Source organism: Propithecus coquereli, unplaced genomic scaffold (assembly GCF_000956105.1).
Source record: "Propithecus coquereli isolate 6110/MARCELLA unplaced genomic scaffold, Pcoq_1.0 Scaffold281, whole genome shotgun sequence".
NCBI lineage: Eukaryota > Metazoa > Chordata > Mammalia > Primates > Indriidae > Propithecus > Propithecus coquereli.
Window position 1 is genome coordinate 440,754 of NW_012148408.1, and position 19,289 is coordinate 460,042.

Genomic DNA, 19,289 nt, shown 5'->3' on the forward strand with positions numbered 1-19,289 from the left:
GACATCACCTCTGTTTTCCTCACCTCTGAACATGATGTCACAGTGAATGATGACTTCCTTAGTTGCAGAAACAGGATGAGGGCATGATTCAGAGATTGTGGTTTATGTGTGTAACAGTTTTCAGCCTTTAAGAAGAAGGTAAACAGTTAGGCAGACATTATCTTTCAAATATGTGCACAAGAGTTCCTATTAAAAAGCAAGCCAAAGCCAAGTCAACCACCTAACCACAGCTGAAGCTCGGTTTCTCCCAAGGTCCACAAGCCAGGCTATCCTCCAGCTGCTCCACCTTCCAGGATCCTTTCCTGTGCATCCCCAATTAAGTTACAGCAGGGCTTGTAGAGGCACCTGCCAGCCAAGAGGCCTTTCAGAAACTTGCCACTCAAAGGAGCTGGACCCAAAAGGGTTGGGAGGAGCTGAGGGAGAGGAGGTGAAGCCAGGTAACAAGGGTAGAGAAAAGGAACTAACATTATGTTAGTTTCCATCATACGCCAGGTGTTTTTCTTGTTATCCCATTTAATCCATACAGCCATCTCAGGGTGCCAATAGTAGATCTCCATTTTGGAAAAGAAGAGACTCAGAAGTGTAGATTAACTTTCCTAAGGATTCAAGGAAATTGACAAAGCTCTGTTACTTCAGCAGTTTTCTAGAAGCAGAACTATTTGCTGAGAGGATATAGTATGCCCTTTTCTAACACAGGGTGCTTCCTGAGATGCCACTATGACCTGCTTTCACATGGACCTCTTTGCCTGCCAGTGCCAGATCTGCCTTTTCTGCCACCACCACTCCCTTTTGGCCTCCTGCTCACTGAAGTGGATTGAAATGATACATCCTCTGGGCCTCACCAACCCCTGATGTTCAGATCCTATCATGATTCCTGGTGGAAGCTAGGTCTTCCTCCAATGCAGAACAGTCCCTTTCATATATATGACCCTCTTTATCTCCACTACATCCCTAAGAGGAGGAGGAGAAAGGTTTTATTAGTCTCACTTTATAGATGGAGAAATTCCTGGCCACCAGCATGAATCCCCCAAGGTCAGAGGGAATCAGTGGCAGAACTGGGACAAGATCCCAGATCCCCTAACTGGAGACCAGTGTTAAACCTGGATTCGACCACTCTATTTGGAGTCTTGGAGGAAAATACATTATCAGACATCCAGTTCTACTGGGTACACTTAGTCTTTTTCTACTTCCCTACCTTCTAGGAAGTGTCATTTTCAGAGTTCTAGTTAAAAGTTAAACATTGAAAACCACCCTTCTTGGACACCATGATTGCTGGGTTGCTCCCCTTCCCACACCACCCCTCCACCTTATAGCATAGTTACTCTCCATGCCAGCATCCAACCTCCCTAAACTGGATGCTCTACTTGCCTGTTTTTACTACCTTTGCTTTTGCAGACTTTCTTTATTTTGACCAAAATTTTTAAAACCATTCAGAAAGTCAGGATGCTTCAAGACAAACTACACCAGCCTGAGCAAGAGCGAGACCCCGTCTCTACTAAAAATAGAAAGAAATTATCTGGACAACTAAAAAAATATAGAGAGAGAAAAAATTAGCCGGGCATAGTGGCACATGCTTGTAGTCCCAGCTACTCAGGAGGCTGAGGCAGTAGCATTGCTTGAGCCCAGGAGTTTGAGGTTGCTTTGAGCTAGGCTGAAGCCACGGCACTCTAGCCCAGGCAATAGAGTGAGACTCTGTCTCAAAAAAAAAAAAGACAAACTACAGTGATCTCATTGATTTTCACTATGTTATTCTTACTGTTCTCACTTAGTCTCACTAAATTTATTCTCACTGTGTTAACATTTTAGCCATTTGCCCTGTACTTTATAGATGTGTGTTGTATGAAGAGTTAGGGTTAATGATGTATAATTGTTCCTAACTTTCCACGCTTTTTGGTGATTCCCTGCTGTAATAGTTTTGTCAGCTTTAGATTAGTTCAGTTTTAGTCATGTCAACTTTAACAGACCAGTGTTCCAGGTCCCCAGGTGGATGATTCTGTCATATGTAAAGCACTTTCATAATTTCGGTTAGTGGTGTACCCGGACTTTGTAGCACCTATCTCTTTCTTTTTTGTGATACTTTTCATGATGGGCCCACCTGTTCACTTGCACAGAAACGAGAGCAGAAAAAGGAGCTGGGTCATGTCAATGGACTGGTCGACAAATCTGGGAAACGGACTACATCCCCCAGCAGTGACACTGACTTGCTGGATAGATCAGCTAGCAAAACTGAACTCAAGGCCATTGCCCATGCCCGGATCCTGGAAAGGCGAGCCAGCCGGCCTGGCACACCCACATCCAATGCCAGCACAGAGACCCCCACCTCTGAGCAGAATGACGTCGATGAGGACATCATTGACGTGGACGAGGAGCCAGTAGCAGCGGAGCCGGACTATGTGCAGCCCCAGCTGAGGCGGCCCTTTGAGCTGCTGATTGCTGCTGCCATGGAGCGGAACCCCACCCAATTTCAGTTGCCCAATGAACTGACTTGTACCACTGCACTACCAGGTTAGCCAAACCATCATCCTACTCCCTCCCCCACCCCAGCTTTCCCAAAGGATTATTGTGCAGCAAAAGAGCAGTACTGCCTGCATGGTAAGTCTTTGTAGCTGCTGTCTTGGGTTCCTGTTCCTAGTTCTGTCTGGAAAGATCTTTGAAGGTCTTAACCACTACAGTGATTATTCAATTTTCCATTTTGTGAGTCTCTAAACTCACCTCTTCCCAGTATGGTTTTTTTTTTGTCTTTTTGAGTAGATGCTATATTCCATGGTTCAAAAATCAAAAAACATAAAAACTTATAATTAAAAATTTCCCCTCCACCCCTCTTCACCATTTTCCTAGTTTCCACCTTCCTTCCCATCACAGGTAACCTCTGGTTGGTTCTTATTTATTCTTCTTGAATTTCCTTGTGCATATAAAAGCAAATACGGATATATGTTCATTATTTTCTCCTTAAATAACATACAGGTATACCATTCTACACCTTGCTTTTTTCACTTCACAATATGCTGTAAAAGTCTTCATATTAATATAGAATTTCCTCACTTGCGTAATAGTCTATTGTATAGATATGTCATAATTTATTTAACCAGTTTTCTATTGATGGACATTCAGGTTGTTCCTAATCTTTTGTTACTACAGGTAGTGCTTCAATGAATAACTTTGTAAATAACATTATATACATGTATAGATATGTAAGTATATCTATAGGACAAAAATTTCTAATATTATAATTGCTCAGTCGAAACTATGCATTTATAGTTTTGATATATATTATCAAATTGCCCTCTACTGTTTTTTTTTTTTTTTAAATCAAGTCCTGCCTTCAACTTGATACTACAAAGCCTCTAGAGAAGTTTTTCTTTTTCTTTCTGTTTTTGTTTTTGTTTTTTTTTTTTTTTGAGACAGAGTCTCTCTGTGTTGCCCAGGCTAGAGTGCCGTGGCGTCATCCTAGCTCACAGCAACCTCCAACTCCTGGGCTCAAGCGATCCTCCTGCCTCAGCCTCCCGAGTAGCTGGGACTACAGACATGCCCCACCATGCCCGGCTAATTTTTTCTATATATTTTTAGTTGTCCAATTAATTTCTTTCTAATTTTTTTTAGTAGAGATGGGGTCTCGCTCTTGCTCAGGCTGGTTTTGAACTCCTGAGCTCAAACAATCTGCCCGCCTCGGCCTCCCAGAGAGCTAGGATTACAGGCGTGAGCCACCGCGCCCGGCCGCTTTTTCTTTCTTTTTCTTCCCAGAGAAAGCAAAATTGTTAGGTTTAAGAAGGATGCATATAAAATCAAAATTTTTATGATTTCTATAAAAACATGGTGAAAGTGTCGTCTCTTCCTCAGCCACCTCCACAGAATAGTCCTTGTTGACTGTCGACTTAGGCATTTATATTTCTTAGTTTGGCCAGTGTCAAACCTAGGTTTCTGGCCACTTTATGTTTGCAAAACAGTTAGATGTGTTTCTGCCACTAAGCAAGTGACTTTTGATCATGGTTCTGACTTACGTCTCTATCTCCTTTTTCCTCCCTTCTCATTCTTTTTTTCTCACTTGAAACCAGCCCCATGGACCTCAGAGAGATCCATGTGCAGGCCATGGTACATGCTTTAGCACCTGTTCTTTTCATTTAATATTGTTTCCATATTGCAGGCTGGGAACTCTGAAGCCAGGGGTAATTCAGCACCACCAATTTCTTTTCTAGGTTCTAGCAAGAGAAGACGAAAAGAGGAAACCACAGGGAAAAACGTAAAGAAAACACAGCATGAGTTAGATCACAATGGTCTCGTTCCCTTACCGGTCAAAGTCTGCTTCACGTGTAACAGGTATTTTCTTTCATACCAAGAGGCTCTTCCTCATATTTAGCAAATAATGCCTTTTCTTTTTTATCCCTTCCAAATCATGTATACTGAATGTGGACAACCCGTATCCTAATGGTATCAGTACACAGAGACTGACTGATTAATGGACTGAGCAGAGCTTTGAATATGTTCCCTGAAGAATCACAGTACAGGAATATCATTAAACGTGTTGATAGAGGCTAGAACAAGAGGAGTTAGACTTAAACTGAAGCATGAGATATTTAGACTAGCTGGTAGGAAAAACTCTGGCCAGCAGAGACATAAGTCCCTGGAAAGGGCACAAAGCATTGTTAAATCACTAAAGATGAGTTTAAAAGTAGTACAAGGCTGCGCATGGTAGCTCATGCTTGTCATCCCAGCACTTTGGGAGGCCAAGGTAGGAGGATCGCTTGAGGCCAGAAGTTTGAGACCAGCCTGGGTGACAGAGCAAGACCTCATCTCTTTAGGAAAAAAAAAAGTAGTATAAGTATTCTTAGTAATTAGTGTGCATCAGACTGGATGACTTCCAAAAGCCCCTAGGCTGCTGCAGTTGTGCCTTTACTGAAACACTGGGTTCCTTCAAATAGGATCTCTTCAGTGACAGGAACCAGCTGCTTCAATTACTGAAGCTGGACTTGCTGGCTTGGGTGAGTTAGAAGGACTGTATTATGGTCAGAGCAGGATAGCAGGAGAGAATAACTATCAGCAAAAGCTCTAGGGCATTAGATAGTAGAGCAGTAGAACTCTGAGCCAGGACAAACTGTGGCTCCAGTGCATCTCAGGGACCCAAGGAGCATTGTAGTTACAAATTGTAATTGGCATTTGCTTAGGCCCCCTCCCTTGAACTCTGCTTCCATGAATACATGCAAAATCATTTTCCCAGCACACCTCTCTCTAGTTGTCAGTTCTGCCAAGTGCTTCATGCAGAAGAGAAATCTTTTTTTGCTGTAGTTAAGACTCTAGAAAGGTTGCTAGTGATTTTTTTTTTTTTTTAATGATAGTTGCTCCCTTTTAAGGAGTAGAAAGATCAGAGCAGAGTTTGCTGTCTTCCCCCAGTGGGTATTGAGCATTGATCATTCCTGTTCTGACAGTCACTTTAGCTATACTCCAAATAAACATTCACTTCCCCACAAGACACATTATTCTTAGAAGAGAGAGTAATAGAGAGCCTAACAGGAGCCCTGAAATTCATCCTTATCATGAATGTAACTGAATCACTGGAGGAGGAAGGCGTGAGAGAATGTCGTTGGGATTAAGGAGGGGAGGCTATTCCACAGTGCAGAGTTATCTTGCCACAGAAATGGCCTATATCTCTTTTCTGCAGGAGTTGCCGTGTGGCCCCTCTCATCCAGTGTGACTATTGCCCCCTCCTGTTTCACATGGACTGCCTCGAGCCGCCGCTCACTGCCATGCCCCTGGGCAGATGGATGTGTCCGAATCACATCGAACATGTGGTGGTAAGCACAGCAGTGTCCAGTCACTCCTCCTCTACAGGCACAGCTAGGGTGTGCACTGATTCAGTAGAAAGCATATTAAAGTCAGCTTTGTACCAGAGTTCACCATCATCTCACAGATGCTGGTTTTTGTAGAACATCATACTGCGTTTTGCCTTTCCCCACAATGCCTTGTTTTGGTTACATAGACAGACTTGATCCACTAGTGCTTAGCTGTTTGTGAGTAATTTCTCCCACAGTGAATTAAGCAGTTGACGTACAGCCCTAAAAGGGGAGTATATTAGATCCAACCTTAAGGAAATAAATGGTTGGCTGTCTGGATGGAATGCGTGTCCCAGGCACCAAATGAGGTTCTTTCTTTTCTCTTGTTTTATTTAATTCTTTACAACCTCCTTATGATGACATATATTAATAACAGCAGTTCAGCAAGTAAGTTGTTGAATGAATGAATGAATGAATGGTATGAAGATCCTATTACTTTGCCTCCCAGGAGTCTTGGTACATTTTCCAGAGACTAGAACAGAGCTGTCATTTGCTATCTCCAAAAGAGTTTGGGTTTAGGACATCTCCTTTTAGGCAGGTAGCACAGTCATTCACAAGATTGAATGAGAGAGGGCTTCAGGAGGGGGAGCTCCATCATAAGAGCAGCCTTTCCAAATTAAAAAGGTTACTGCTTAAGATACTCTCTATCAAATGATGATAACCGTGGAATAACTATTGGCCTTCAACATGGCAGTGTTCTCCTGCCCTTGCACTGAAGGAAACCTCAGTTAAAGACTTAAACACAGAAGAGGAGAGTTAATTTGTATTCTTTTGACTCAATGCCACTCAGATTTATCTCGGAGGAAACTTCTCTCTGAGGCATTACCCACTTAAAGGTTTTGCCTAATTTACTAATTAGAAAACTGCCAAAACCAGTCTTTCTTTTGAATTAAAGTTTGGGGAACCAGATGTAGAAGAGGGTAAGTGGCATAGTTTGTCCGTGTTATCGCAGAAACTCTTCTTTCTTCTCTTATTCCAGCCTCTAAGAGCAGTCCAAGGTTTTCCCCCTCCCATAGAGGAAGAACGTGATATCAAGAAGGTTCACTAATGTTCCCTGGTACCGTGGAGTAGGGATAGGGCAGGGCACACAGGATTCTGGTGCTGACCCAGTTGTCAGCCACGCTCCTATGTAGAACACAAACATGCTTCCTGTGAGAGAGAAGCCCTTGCTGGGATGGGAGTCTGAGTCTCTTGAGGACCAAAGCCTGCATCTCCTCTGAACCCTGTGCTGCTATTAGGGTACCCTGACAAAGGATTCTCTGACCTGCAGCAGAAGACTGTCAGAGGCTGAACTGGGAAGGGCACTTCCTTGCTAATTCCCTATTTCTTGTCTTCAAGCCTCTCTAGGGAACAGGAACACACTAGTTCTCCACTGGATTGGGCAGGGCTGAGCGGGAAGTCTCATCCATGTTGCCTTGCCCTCTGACAGGAGTGCTGATGTCCTGGCGCCTGATGGAAGGAACCCATTTGGCCAAAGACTTCTAGTTTTTAAACCCAGAATAGGGTTAACTAGGAGGGGGGCACTTTCCAAGTCTCACCACAGGGATATGTCTGCTTTGTCCCTAGCTGAACCAGAAGAATATGACGCTGAGCAATCGGTGCCAGGTGTTTGATCGTTTCCAGGACACCATTTCGCAGCACGTTATCAAAGTGGACTTCCTGAACCGAATCCACAAGAAACACCCTCCTAACCGCCGTGTGCTCCAGTCAGTCAAAAGAAGAAGCTTGAAGGTGAGTAACGGCCTAGTGCAAGCAAGATGGTGCTCTTTCATTGCCTTCATGGGATAGGGGATCATTGTCCCAATTTTACAGACAGGGAGACGGGAGCCCCAGAGATTTGTTTGTGGCTTCTCAGCAAGTAATGAACGTTACCTTACATTTTAATACTTGAGGATGGTGATCAGGATTATGAGAGCCAAACCCCACATAGGCCTTTGAAGTCTGCAAGTCTCTAGTTCTTCAAAGGATGAGCACTCTTTAGTTCATCCTACCAAACCTACATGTGCTCTGTTGTTACTGCGTCCTCGCCTGACACTCATCCTGTGTTCTTGTTAGATTGCCCCTGTCCTGAGCTATCTGGTGAGAGAGAGCCATGTAGAAGGTGAAGAGCTAGTCCCAGCTCAGGAACTTAAGAGAAAAATGTCTAAAGGAAAGTTAAATCTATTTTCCAGGCTGCTGTTAATGTATTACCTATACTCCAAATTGTAGCATTGCTGTAATAATATCTAACATTTATATGCATTTGACATTTGCTAAAATGTGTTTACAGAGATTGACAGAAAAATTTCCTTTATTGAAAAGCATTTTGTAGTGTTGAGGATGTTTCTTTTTTTTTTTTTTTTTTTTTGAGGCAGAGTCTCACTCCGTTGCCTGGAGTAGAGTGCCGTGGCATCAGCCTAGCTCACAACAACCTCAAACTCCTGGGCTCGAGCAATCCTACTGCCTCAGCCTCCCGAGTAGCTGGGACTACAGACATGTACCACCATACCTGGCTGATTTTTTCTATATAGATTTTTAGTTGTCCAAATAATTTCTTTCTATTTTTAGTAGAGACGGGGTCTCTCTCTTGCTCAGGCTGGTCTGGAACTCCTGACCTTGAGCGATCCACCCGCCTCGGCCTCCCAGAGTGCTAGGATTACAGGCGTGAGCCACCACGCCCGGCCAAAGATGTTTCTTAAACCATTCAGCCTCCTCATTCAGTTAACCTGGAGGCCCAACACTATATACCCATAAATAAACTTGATTTTTCTCATTTGAAATGATCCTACGGACAGTCCTATGTGCCCACAGAAACCAGCAATTCTCAAATATGGCCACTTGGTGGCAGCTGCATTTTAAAATCAGTCACACCACTACCATCACCTCCAGTGGGTGTCAGCACTAGCAAGATGCTAACTGTTGGAAATTGTATACCAAACTCTTAAGTGGGCAGATATTTATACTTCAATGGAAAAGCAAGTTTTCTCAAATTAAATTCAAATGTTTTCAGTTGGAGTTAGGGGATATTAAAGGTGCCCTGCCTCGTACCTCAGTTAAATGGATCTAAAAGTAATCCAGACTGTGTACTTCATTGTATAGATTTAGGAGAGAGCCTGGCTGCTGAAGTGAACAGACCAGGCCACCTTGATAAAATCCTGTCATTGTATGGTGCCCCCTCCCATTTTTTAAATGTTTTCCTGTTGAAGAAAATCCAGAGGATTGAGTTACCTGCAAAGCATCTTGTACTTGGACAGTTTGAGAGTGAAGTGAGGACAGTAGCACCATAGGACACTGACAGAGAACTCCAGCTCTCTCCTGGAACATTGGCCTTCTTCCTTAATTATAGCAATGCAGGCATAACCTGCCGAGAACTCCCTTTCTTTTTTTTGAGACAGAGTCTCACTTGGTTGCCTCAGATAGAGCTCAGTGGTGTCATCGTAGCTCACTGCAGTCTCAACTTCTGGGCTCAAGCAGTCCTCCTGCCTCAGCCTCCTGAGTAGCTAGGACTACAGGCATTTGCCACGACACCTGGCTAATTTTTCTATTTTTAGTAGAGATGGGGTCTTCCTCTTGTTCAGGCTGGTCTCCAACTCCTGGGCACTGTGATCATCCCACCTCAGCTCCCAAAGTGCTAGGATTATAGGCGTGAGCCACCGCGCTGGTTAGAACTTTGTTGGAAATTCCTCTTCACTCTTCCCCAGGGGGCAGCCTTAGAGTGCTCCATTCCTGGGTGATGTCAGAAAGCCCATGGCACCAGCCAACACCATTGTGGCCATGACTCTCAACTCACATTCCTTGTCTTCCTTCTCATATTTAGACTTACATTTGCTTGCCCAACACACAGGCACCTCAGTCTCAACCTACTGAAGACCAGCATCTTCTGCTCCTCCTAATGTGCTCTTCCTCCTATATTTCCTGTTTCAGTAAATGACAGCAATCTCTACCCTGTCCCTCAAGCCAAAATTCTGGGAGCTGTTTTCAGTTCCTCTTCCCTTATCCTCCCTAAGGACTTGGTCACCAAAATCTTGGTTCTCTGGATGTTTTCCAAATCCACCGTGTGCTTTCACATCTCTGTGCCATACATGCAGTACCCCCAACCCTTATTTCCCCTTTATCTGCTTTGGAAGTTCCTTCTCAACTTCCAAATCTCAGCTCACATACTGATTTCCTGTAAAATCTTCCCTAGTCCCCAACTTCTATCCCCCAAACTAAAATAACTATTCTTCTTTGTGTTTATGTTTTTTATAGCACCTTAGACATGTCTCTATTCTGGAACCCATTACATTGTATTGTAATGTTTCTGTGTTTATCTCCCCACTAGACTGTGCGCTCCTTGAGGGCAGGGCTTAAGTTTTATTCATCTCTGGATCTCTAGGACTTGAAACAGTGTGCAGACACAGGAAGTGCTCAATAAATGTTGGTTGAATGTATGAATGACTCTCTGCTTATGTGGCTTTTTCATTCTTACATGGTGTGATGCAGAGTGTGTCTTCCGTCTGTGCAACAAAGAGGTCTTCAGTTGTTTCATGAGTCATGAATGAATGGATAAAGAAAACTAACATTGATTGAGTGCTTATCATGAGCCAAACCTCATGCTGAGCACATCTACCATGAATGTTCTTATGTCTCAGTTTCTGCTCACCCACCTCCCAAACTTGACAGTGAGTGATAAGAACCTAGAGTGCCATTCTGAAGACCTGTTCAGTGTCAGTCTTACACCTTTCAGGCCAAAGCAGAAGACAGCATGCAAAAGTTTCTGGATTCTGCAAGCCTTAGTCCTTGAAGAAAAGTGGAGGCCCTACCTGCTGTTTGCATTGCTGTGCCCTGTCAGGCCAGTGTGCGCATGTCAGAGTCAAAGAGATGGGGCACACAGAGCAGTTGCCGCACACTGAGCCTCCTTGTCCTCAGTGGACCTCGGAGTGGATGGTCCCTTGGGCATCAGCACCACAGACAGAACAGCGTGCCAGGGCAGAATGAGCTGGACGCGTTGGCACTATCTCCCTCTCCTTCCTCCTTCTGTCTATTCTGAACAGGTTCCCGATGCTATAAAATCTCAGTACCAGTTTCCACCCCCTCTCATTGCACCCGCGGCCATTCGGGATGGGGAGCTGATCTGCAATGGGATCCCTGAGGAATCACAGACGCACCTTTTGAACTCTGAGCACTTAGCCACCCAGGCAGAGCAGCAAGAGGTGAGTGAAGGCAGGGCTGGGATTCCCGATCTAATCTTCCTTCCATCTAATGACGGTTGTTACTGCAAACAGCCTCAGTGTCATTCCCATCCCCATCCCTACCCACCCTCACCGTAACCCTGGAAGAGTTGAGTATTCCAGAGGGAACCTCTGGCTCAGATCCCAAAGGCAAGTAAGAGAGAACTACAGAGTCAGCCGGTCTGCTTCTCCATCAGTCCCCCAGTGCACTGCGAGACAGGCAAATCTGTGCATAGAAGGAGATGAGTTGACCTGTAGAGAGTTCAGGCGATAGTGCTGGACACACTGCAGGTGCTCGGGTACTTCCTGAGTATTGGTCGTAAGGTGAGCCTTCGTGGCAGGGCCAAAGCGCGAACCCCAGGCTCTGCTGACGGGGCGTTGTCTGCCGAGCGTACCCCGTGGGAATGGAAATGGAATCCTGTCAGGAGTCGAGCACATCCTTCCTGGGCGTTCTTGATGGGACCTCGGAAACTGCTCGTCAGCTCTGCTGTAGCCCTGGCCGCTGTGGCAGGAAGGACCAGCGCCTCCCAGGCCTCTCACCCTCCTCTCCTCTCCTCTCCTTCCGTTGCAGTGGCTCTGTAGTGTTGTTGCGCTCCAGTGCAGCATATTGAAACATTTATCTGCTAAGCAGATGCCTTCGCATTGGGACTCTGAACAGACAGAGAAGGCTGATATTAAGCCTGTTATTGTGACTGACAGCTCAATCACCACCTCCCTGCAAACAGCTGACAAGGCACCAACACCTTCCCACTACCCCTTGTCCTGCCCCTCAGGGATTAGCACCCAGAATTCCCTGAGCTGCTCTCCACCCCACCAGCCCCCAGCCCTAGAGGACATCAGCTGCAGTTCTTGTGCGGAAAAATCCAAGAAAGCCCCTTGTGGGACTGCCAACGGGCCAGTGAACACAGAGGTCAAAGTCAATGGCCCACACCTCTACAGCAGCCCCACTGATTCCACGGACCCCCGGCGACTTCCAGGCACCAACACACCCCTACCAGGCCTCTCACACCGGCAAGGCTGGCCCCAGCCCCTCACGCCACCAGCGGCTGGGGGCCTTCAGAACCACACCGTCGGCATCATTGTGAAGACAGAGAATGCCACTGGCCCCAGCTCTTGCCCCCAAAGGAGTTTAGTTCCTGTCCCAAGCCTGCCCCCTTCCATTCCCAGCTCTTGTGCCAGCATCGAGAACACCAGCACTTTGCAAAGAAAGACTATCCAATCACAGATAGGACCTCCATTGACAGATTCAAGGCCATTGGGCTCACCCCCAAATGCCACCCGGGTGCTCACTCCCCCCCACGCAGCAGGAGACAGTATCTTGGCCACAGGAGCCAACCAACGATTCTGCTCACCAGCGCCATCATCAGGTGAGTGCTGCTCAGACTTGGGGTGACTTGGAATAATTTTATGGTCTTCCTGGCAAATAAGACTTAAGATTCCAAAAACACTTACATCCCCATGAATGCTTCAGAAGACTTTGATCTCTGTATTGTTTGTGTTTTCTCCATTTTTGTAATAGAAGAGGAAGCACATATTAACTTATCCCCATTTTTATAGATGGGACTGCTTAGGCTCTGAAAGCTGGAGTGATTTCCTTAAGGTGATTTCCACTACTGAGTCAGTGGCAGGATTGGAACTACAGCCTGGGTCTCCTGTCTCCTTCCCACACCTTCCAGGCCTAGTCTTCTGCCTGTTCCATCACCTTAGAAGAAGGCAGCTTGCTCTCTGGAACCACTGTGTCAGCCCGAGGTTCTGGGTAATGGTCTCAGTATCTCACGACTCATATAAGAGATTGGATTCACGAGCAGACTTTCAGAGCCAGCTCATTTGATGGACTTCCACGTCAGGGAAGCAGGGACAGAAAGCAGCACTGCCTTTCAGAAGCTTGCCCTCGGGCCACATGCCAAAGGGCAATCCCTTAAGTCTATACTTGGCCTAGCATGGACCTGCTGTCTCAGCTGTCCCCAGTCAGCACTCAGGACGTTGAGGTTGCTGACCCCAGCATCTGAACCAGGTTTCAGATGCTGCTGGAAACCCCCCTGTGGTCTCCCCGTCTGAACTGAAGCTGGCCTCCTAGTCAGCTGGGAGTCTCAGTAACCAGGTGACTGATTTCTCTGCATGGGGGCCATGGTCCCAGGATGGTCCTACCCTCAGGCTATTTTCCTCTCTCTGTTTATCTCTTAATACCAGCACGGATAGATTCTGCACGCTGTGAGCTGTATTTCAGTCGACAGAAATTGCAGGGGAAGGCACTACTTAGTTAAGGGTAGAGGCAGCCGGGAGGTAGTCATGGCCCAGAGAATGAAGCTGCCCCACCACTTTCCCCAGAGCAGTGGATTTCAGTGGTTCTCAGTGTTCTGGAGACTTGCGTGCCCGGGTGCTTTGTCGTTCCATCTGCCCTTCCTCACCACACGTTTTTAGCTCTAGGAGTTCCAGAGCCTATGGGTTGAGAATCAAGAAGGGAACATCACCTTGGGTCCGAAATCCAGACCTGTCTCAGCAATGGGGGATTGGACCGGTGGGTTTCCCTCAGGCGACGTAAGTAACAGTCTTCCTGCTCCGTCCCCAGATGGCAAGGTCAGCCCCGGCACGTTATCCATAGGAAGCGCTTTAACCGTACCCTCTTTCCCAGCCAACTCTACTGCCATGGTGGACCTCACCAACTCACTTCGAGCATTTATGGATGTCAATGGAGGTGAGTGAGTGAGTGGCTGCTGTTCCACCAGTTGCTATGGTGAAGGTGCTGTTCTGTACAGCATTCGGCTCATTTCAAAAAAGGGGAGAAGATAGCTGAGTGTGGTGGGCTCACTCCTGTAATCCCAGCACTTTGGGAGGCCAAGAGTTGGAGACCAGCCTGGGCAGCATAGCAAGATCCTGTCTCTACAGAAAGATTTTTTAAAAATTAGCCAGGTGTGATAGTGCACACCAGTAGTCCCAGCTACTTGGCAGGCTGAGGTGGGAGTATCACTTGATACCCACCAAGACTACAGTGAGCTATGATGATGCCACTGCGCTCCAGCCTGGGCAACAAAGTGAGACCCTATCTCTTAAGAAAAACAAAAAAGGAAGAGAGAGAAGGGTTACCTGATCTCAAGGGCTAGGGAGAAGGGGATGAGGAACCAGTGAGAAGAGAACAAACTCACTTCAGGTAGATCACCTGGACTTAGAGAATAAAACCAAGAGCCTTTCTCCAAAGGAAGGGCCTCATGTGTGGGAAATCCCCAAAGTCAATGAGAACAGGGACAGATGATCTCTGTGAACAGAGGGTGGGTAGAAAATATTCAGGTCTCAATATCAGACATCCAGGCCCTCCTGCACAGACAGGCAAAGTGGTTTATTCTGCTCTGCCTTCCTAAGACCACTTTAAAAATCACTCTACCCAACACCAGGAGGCATCTGCACAGACTGCACTGAGCCCCATCTCACTGCGAATGTTGAGTGAGATGCCCAGCTCCTGTTCCTTGTACCACTCTATGCTCAGTGCTGTTTGAACAAAAATCACTTGGCTGAATTTTATTATAGAAGTGTTGAACTATTTGCTCTGTGACCCTTACCTACTTCCACATTCCATTTCCACCTCAGCTGCTTTTTAATCTTTCTCTTTGGTTAATAGAAATCGAGATAAATATGCTGGACGAGAAGCTGATCAAGTTTCTGGCCTTGCAGAGAATACATCAGCTTTTCCCCTCCCGGGTCCAAGCTTCACCAGGCAGTGTCGGGACACATCCACTGGCTTCTGGAGGGCACCACACCGAAGGTGCGCATGCACACACCTGCCACCACACCACCAGAACTCCCCTCTGTGTGTGCAAACAGCTGCCTTGCCTCCGTGGAGAATCTGAGCTTTCAGTATCTCAAATCTCCTTGTGTGCCTTTAATGGGCTTACTAAAGCATCATGGTTTTTTTCCTCAGAGTACAAGAACAAAATGACAACCACAGCTTTCTGATTAGACTCGGAAGTCTGTTATAACTCTTTCATGCATGTCTATTTTGAGATACAGCAAAGCAGCTACCAGTACCTTTGGGTGCATGTGATGTGCTTTCTGCTCAGTTGCTTTCAAATATTTGAATTAGAAGGGTTTCCCAAGAGGGAACTTTTGAAGTTCAAGGTGAGAAACAGAATAACACTGGGCCAGCCTCCTGTAAATTTTCCCCAAGTGGTTAACTCTGCTTCAGATACCTCTGAGCATTATTAGCCATTAAGAGCCTTAATGCTTCAAAGTGTGGTCCCCCCACCAGCAGCGTCAGCAGTCCCCGAGAGCACATTAGAAATGGAGAGCTCAGGCCCCATCTCAGACCTACTGAATCCGAATCTGCATTTTAACAGGATCATAGGGGATTCATGTGCACATTAAAGTTTGAGAAACACTGGTCCATGCCTTCTGTTTTTCCATGTTTTCCCTATAGTATAGTATCAGGTGAAATATCCCTGATAAGCCAACCAGCAGCCCAGGAGCTTAAAAGTATGATCGTCTCTGAATTCTATGACCATCTTCAGAGATAGTGCTCCCACCCATGTTGGCAATGCTGTGGGTGGGGAGAGAAAGCCTGGCTCTGAAGCAGCTCATTGTCAGATGTGAGTTTGGAAAGATGAGTCATCCAGTGGGATTTTTCTCCCGGCCGTGAGCCAAAGGTCCAGATTTTGTTGGTTTATGTTTGCGTCACAGGATCTGAGTTTCTGAATGATCCTATTCCTATGTTTGTCTTGTAGTGCAAAGAAAGGAAGTACAGGCCCGAGCTGTGTTCTACCCCCTCTTAGGGTTGGGAGGAGCTGTGAACATGTGCTATCGAACCCTCTACATCGGGACAGGTGAGCCAGCCAGGAAGTCGGGAGAGGCACTGCACCTGTTCAGCCCTAAAGATCAGCACCCTTACCCACAGATGCTCGAAGGGGTGAGGGAAGCCCTTTCCAGGGTTGGCCGGTTTTACCCAGGCTTTACCCAGACGAGAGAGACTAAGACTGGAGACGATCAGTCACTTATCCTCCCTGGCTCAGGTGCTTTTGCTTTGTGCTCAGTATGGCATCCACAGAGATGAAAGTCAGCTCTGACCACTGCTCAGGGAGGCATTTTAAGTACCGCAGGGAAAAACCTGAAGGAGAGGGCAAATGCCTTGTCCCTGGAGGTCTTTGGAAAAGTAACAGGCTCACGCATACCTAACCTTCATTTAGCTACCTGTTGGTTCCCTGCCCTGCCCCCCAGAAGTCCCAGAGACAGATAGCCCTATATCTGGCACAGAGAGAGACAGATCAGCCCTTAGCCTAGAAATTTCTCTTTCTTTCGGGTGATATGATTTATAGGCCCTATACCCTCATGTTGTATTCTCATGGAAATACCCCATCCTCTTCAGTGGTTCAGTGTTTCCCCTCTGGGTAGTAACCACATGTTCTAAAGCACATCAGCTGTCAAGGACAGCTGTTCTTCAGCAAGAGGTTGGAAAAGACATCAATTTTTGTTCAAAATACAAGGAGAGGGTCCCAAGCTACCCACCCCTTGAGGTCTCTACTAGTGCCTACCCCACAGCTAACTCCCTTCCTCCCTCACCTCTTCCACACATACACCTTACAATGTGTTCTCTGCCTTCCTTTGCCTCTACTCCTGCCACCTTGCAGGAGCTGACATGGACGTGTGCCTTACAAACTATGGTCACTGTAACTACGTGTCTGGGAAACACGCCTGCATATTCTACGATGAGGTGAGGGGTGGACATGGGGTGGGAGGGAGCTTTCCCAACCTGAGGCCTCTCCCAAGCACTGGGTTTTTGTTCAGTGCTGAGGGGGGGGAGGGTTGAGGGTCCTCTCCTTTTCTTCCCTCCCTGTCATTCCTGGAGGAGAAGAGTCTTGGTGCCAATGGCATCCTAACAGGGCTACCTGCTTCCCAAGAGCAGGGCTGTCATTTCCCCTGTTGGTCATAGGCACAGCAGGGGAAGCCTACCCTAAAACAGGGCAGGGGACCAGCTTCGAAGGAAGCCAAGCCCTGTGGGTATGTTCTTGTGAGTTTCATCATCATCACAGGCCAGTGAGTGTCATGTCAACAGGAGCCAGTTCTGAGGAGCAGTGGGAAAGCAGGGGGCGTGGGGCACTGGGGAGGAAGCCTTGCCCCAGGAGGTGACTCTCCAGCCCTGTTCTGAAAGGATGGGGCTGGGCCATGACTGGGGAAGAAAGTGCGAGTTCCTTAGGTAGAGCAGCACAGCCTTCTCCGTATGTCCTCCCTCCCCTTAGCCCCAGGCCCACGCAGCAGACCACACATCTTATCTCCCCTCCTCTTCCTCAGAATACCAAACATTATGAGCTGTTAAACTACAGTGAGCACGGGACAACGGTGGACAATGTGCTGTATTCATGTGACTTCTCTGAGAAGACCCCGCCAACCCCCCCAAGCAGTATTGTTGCCAAAGTGCAGAGTGTCATCAGTAAGTTGGAGCAGAGGCCTATGGCCACAAAGCAGAGGCCCCCATCACTTGCTGCCGATGACCTGCTGTCTCTTGCCTTCCCAGTCCTGTTGGCTAAGCTCTCCTTACTCCTGGGCCCAGGGAAGGCCATAGAGAAGCAAGTGCTGAGTACCCGCATACGTGCACACACCTGTGTGGGGACTTCAGACGCCACCAACCCTTTCTGAGTGTCCCCCACCCCTAGTCACGCAGCAGTTGGAACGGGGAGATGCAGGGGCCCAACCCTGGCAAACAGCCCAGATGGGTTGGCTGCTCATTGTTCCTCTCCTGTGACCATCCCCCTTTTTCCCAGGGCGCCACCGGCACCAGAAACAGGATGAAGAGCCAAGTGAGGAGGCAGCCATGATGAGTTCCCAGGCCCAGGGGCCACAGCGGAGACCCTGCAACTGCAAAGCCAGCAGCTCGAGCTTGATTGGGGGCAGTGGGGCCGGCTGGGAGGGCACGGCCTTACTGCACCATGGCAGCTACATCAAGCTGGGCTGCCTGCAGTTTGTCTTCAGCATCACTGAGTTTGCGACCAAACAGCCCAAAGGCGATGCCAGCCTGCTGCAGGATGGGGTCTTGGCCGAGAAGCTCTCTCTCAAGCCCCACCAGGGCCCTGTGCTGCGCTCTAACTCCGTTCCCTAGGGCTGGTGGCCACCCCGCCACTGGCCTGCATACCCACCCAAGACTCCTGCAATGCAAAAATGTACACAAACCAAGCCCGGTGTTTTCTATACCAGAAACCCTTCAACTACAATCTTTGCATGAAATGAAGAAAACCTTTTGACTTTTTTAAAAATCCTTTTTCTTTTCTCAAGTTCTAGGGGGCATTTGCACATATATTTGTACTCGACATTTCATGGGAAAGCGGCAGACCCGAGCTGAGGAACAGCGTGGGCAGGGAGGGGAAGACCTGTGGTCTGGACTCTTCCTCCAACACAAAACCCTTCCCCACCCACCTCCTGCTCCCTCCCCCTCGCCCGCCGTTGTAAAATAATCAGAAACTTGTTCTATTTTGTGGCAGTGACAATAGTTTTATATTAAAAGAAAAAATACAGTTTTCATACAGCAAAATCTATACAATATCATTGTTTTATTTAATATAAAAATCGCTACCCACCCTCCTTCCATGGTTCCCACCCTCCAAGTTATTTTCCCTTTCTGCAGCGGTTGCACTACAGGTAGCTACTGTGTATTATGGACAAATGAGAAATGAATTCTTTTTCTGGCTGTCCATCTATTTTATTTCAAATAAGGAAAAGTGTATTTGGATTTTGTGTAAATACACCTAGTGACGACATTTTTTCAATGTTTTTAAAAACTGTGTACAGTACTACATGTGGTAGAGCGTTTTCTCAAATTGTCTATTGTAGCAAAAATGTTTTTGTCGTAATCCTGTTTTGTCTCTTTTTGTTCTCTTGCCACTTCTCTCCTCTTCCTCCTGCCCCTGGCTCCCTCCTCTCCTCCCACCCCCACAACTAGTACCAATGTACATAGTAATTGTAATGTTTTAGACTTTACAGAAGCTTTCCTGTATTCTGTATATAAAAAAACAAAAATACTTCAAATTATGTTTTCTGCCTGTCTGTCCTACCTGTCATCACCCTTAGAGGGGACCCTCCCTTAAGTCTGGGTTCAACAGGTGGGGGACCCTCTGAGCAGGTCTCACTCCCAGATAGTTAGTCCCCAGGGGAAGTTTGGGAAGAGAGGCGGGGTGTTGGAGAAAAGCAAGCCCAGGGTGGGTGGAAGACATTGGAAGGGCAGGGGTGCATCTGCTGAGGAGGGGTGGTTTGTTAGAGAACTCTGAATAATAGAGTGGAATCCAGTCTAGACCCAGCCTTG

The 19,289-nt window shown here is 47.0% G+C and overlaps 1 protein-coding gene across 1 annotated transcript in view; it reads left to right on the forward strand.

Annotated features, from left to right (window-relative positions):
• Positions 1–18,515, forward strand: part of PHF12 (PHD finger protein 12) — a 41,512-nt gene extending 22,997 nt beyond the window's left edge. The window contains exons 4-15 of the mRNA XM_012648309.1: positions 2,112–2,505; positions 4,194–4,314; positions 5,654–5,786; positions 7,392–7,556; positions 10,838–10,996; positions 11,586–12,381; positions 13,584–13,709; positions 14,628–14,771; positions 15,727–15,825; positions 16,627–16,709; positions 17,288–17,426; positions 17,758–18,515. Coding sequence (XP_012503763.1) covers positions 2,112–2,505; positions 4,194–4,314; positions 5,654–5,786; positions 7,392–7,556; positions 10,838–10,996; positions 11,586–12,381; positions 13,584–13,709; positions 14,628–14,771; positions 15,727–15,825; positions 16,627–16,709; positions 17,288–17,426; positions 17,758–18,092 — 2,694 coding nt within the window. The 3' untranslated portion in view covers positions 18,093–18,515. The remainder of the gene's footprint in view (positions 1–2,111; positions 2,506–4,193; positions 4,315–5,653; positions 5,787–7,391; positions 7,557–10,837; positions 10,997–11,585; positions 12,382–13,583; positions 13,710–14,627; positions 14,772–15,726; positions 15,826–16,626; positions 16,710–17,287; positions 17,427–17,757) is intronic.
• Positions 18,516–19,289: the final 774 nt, after the last annotated feature.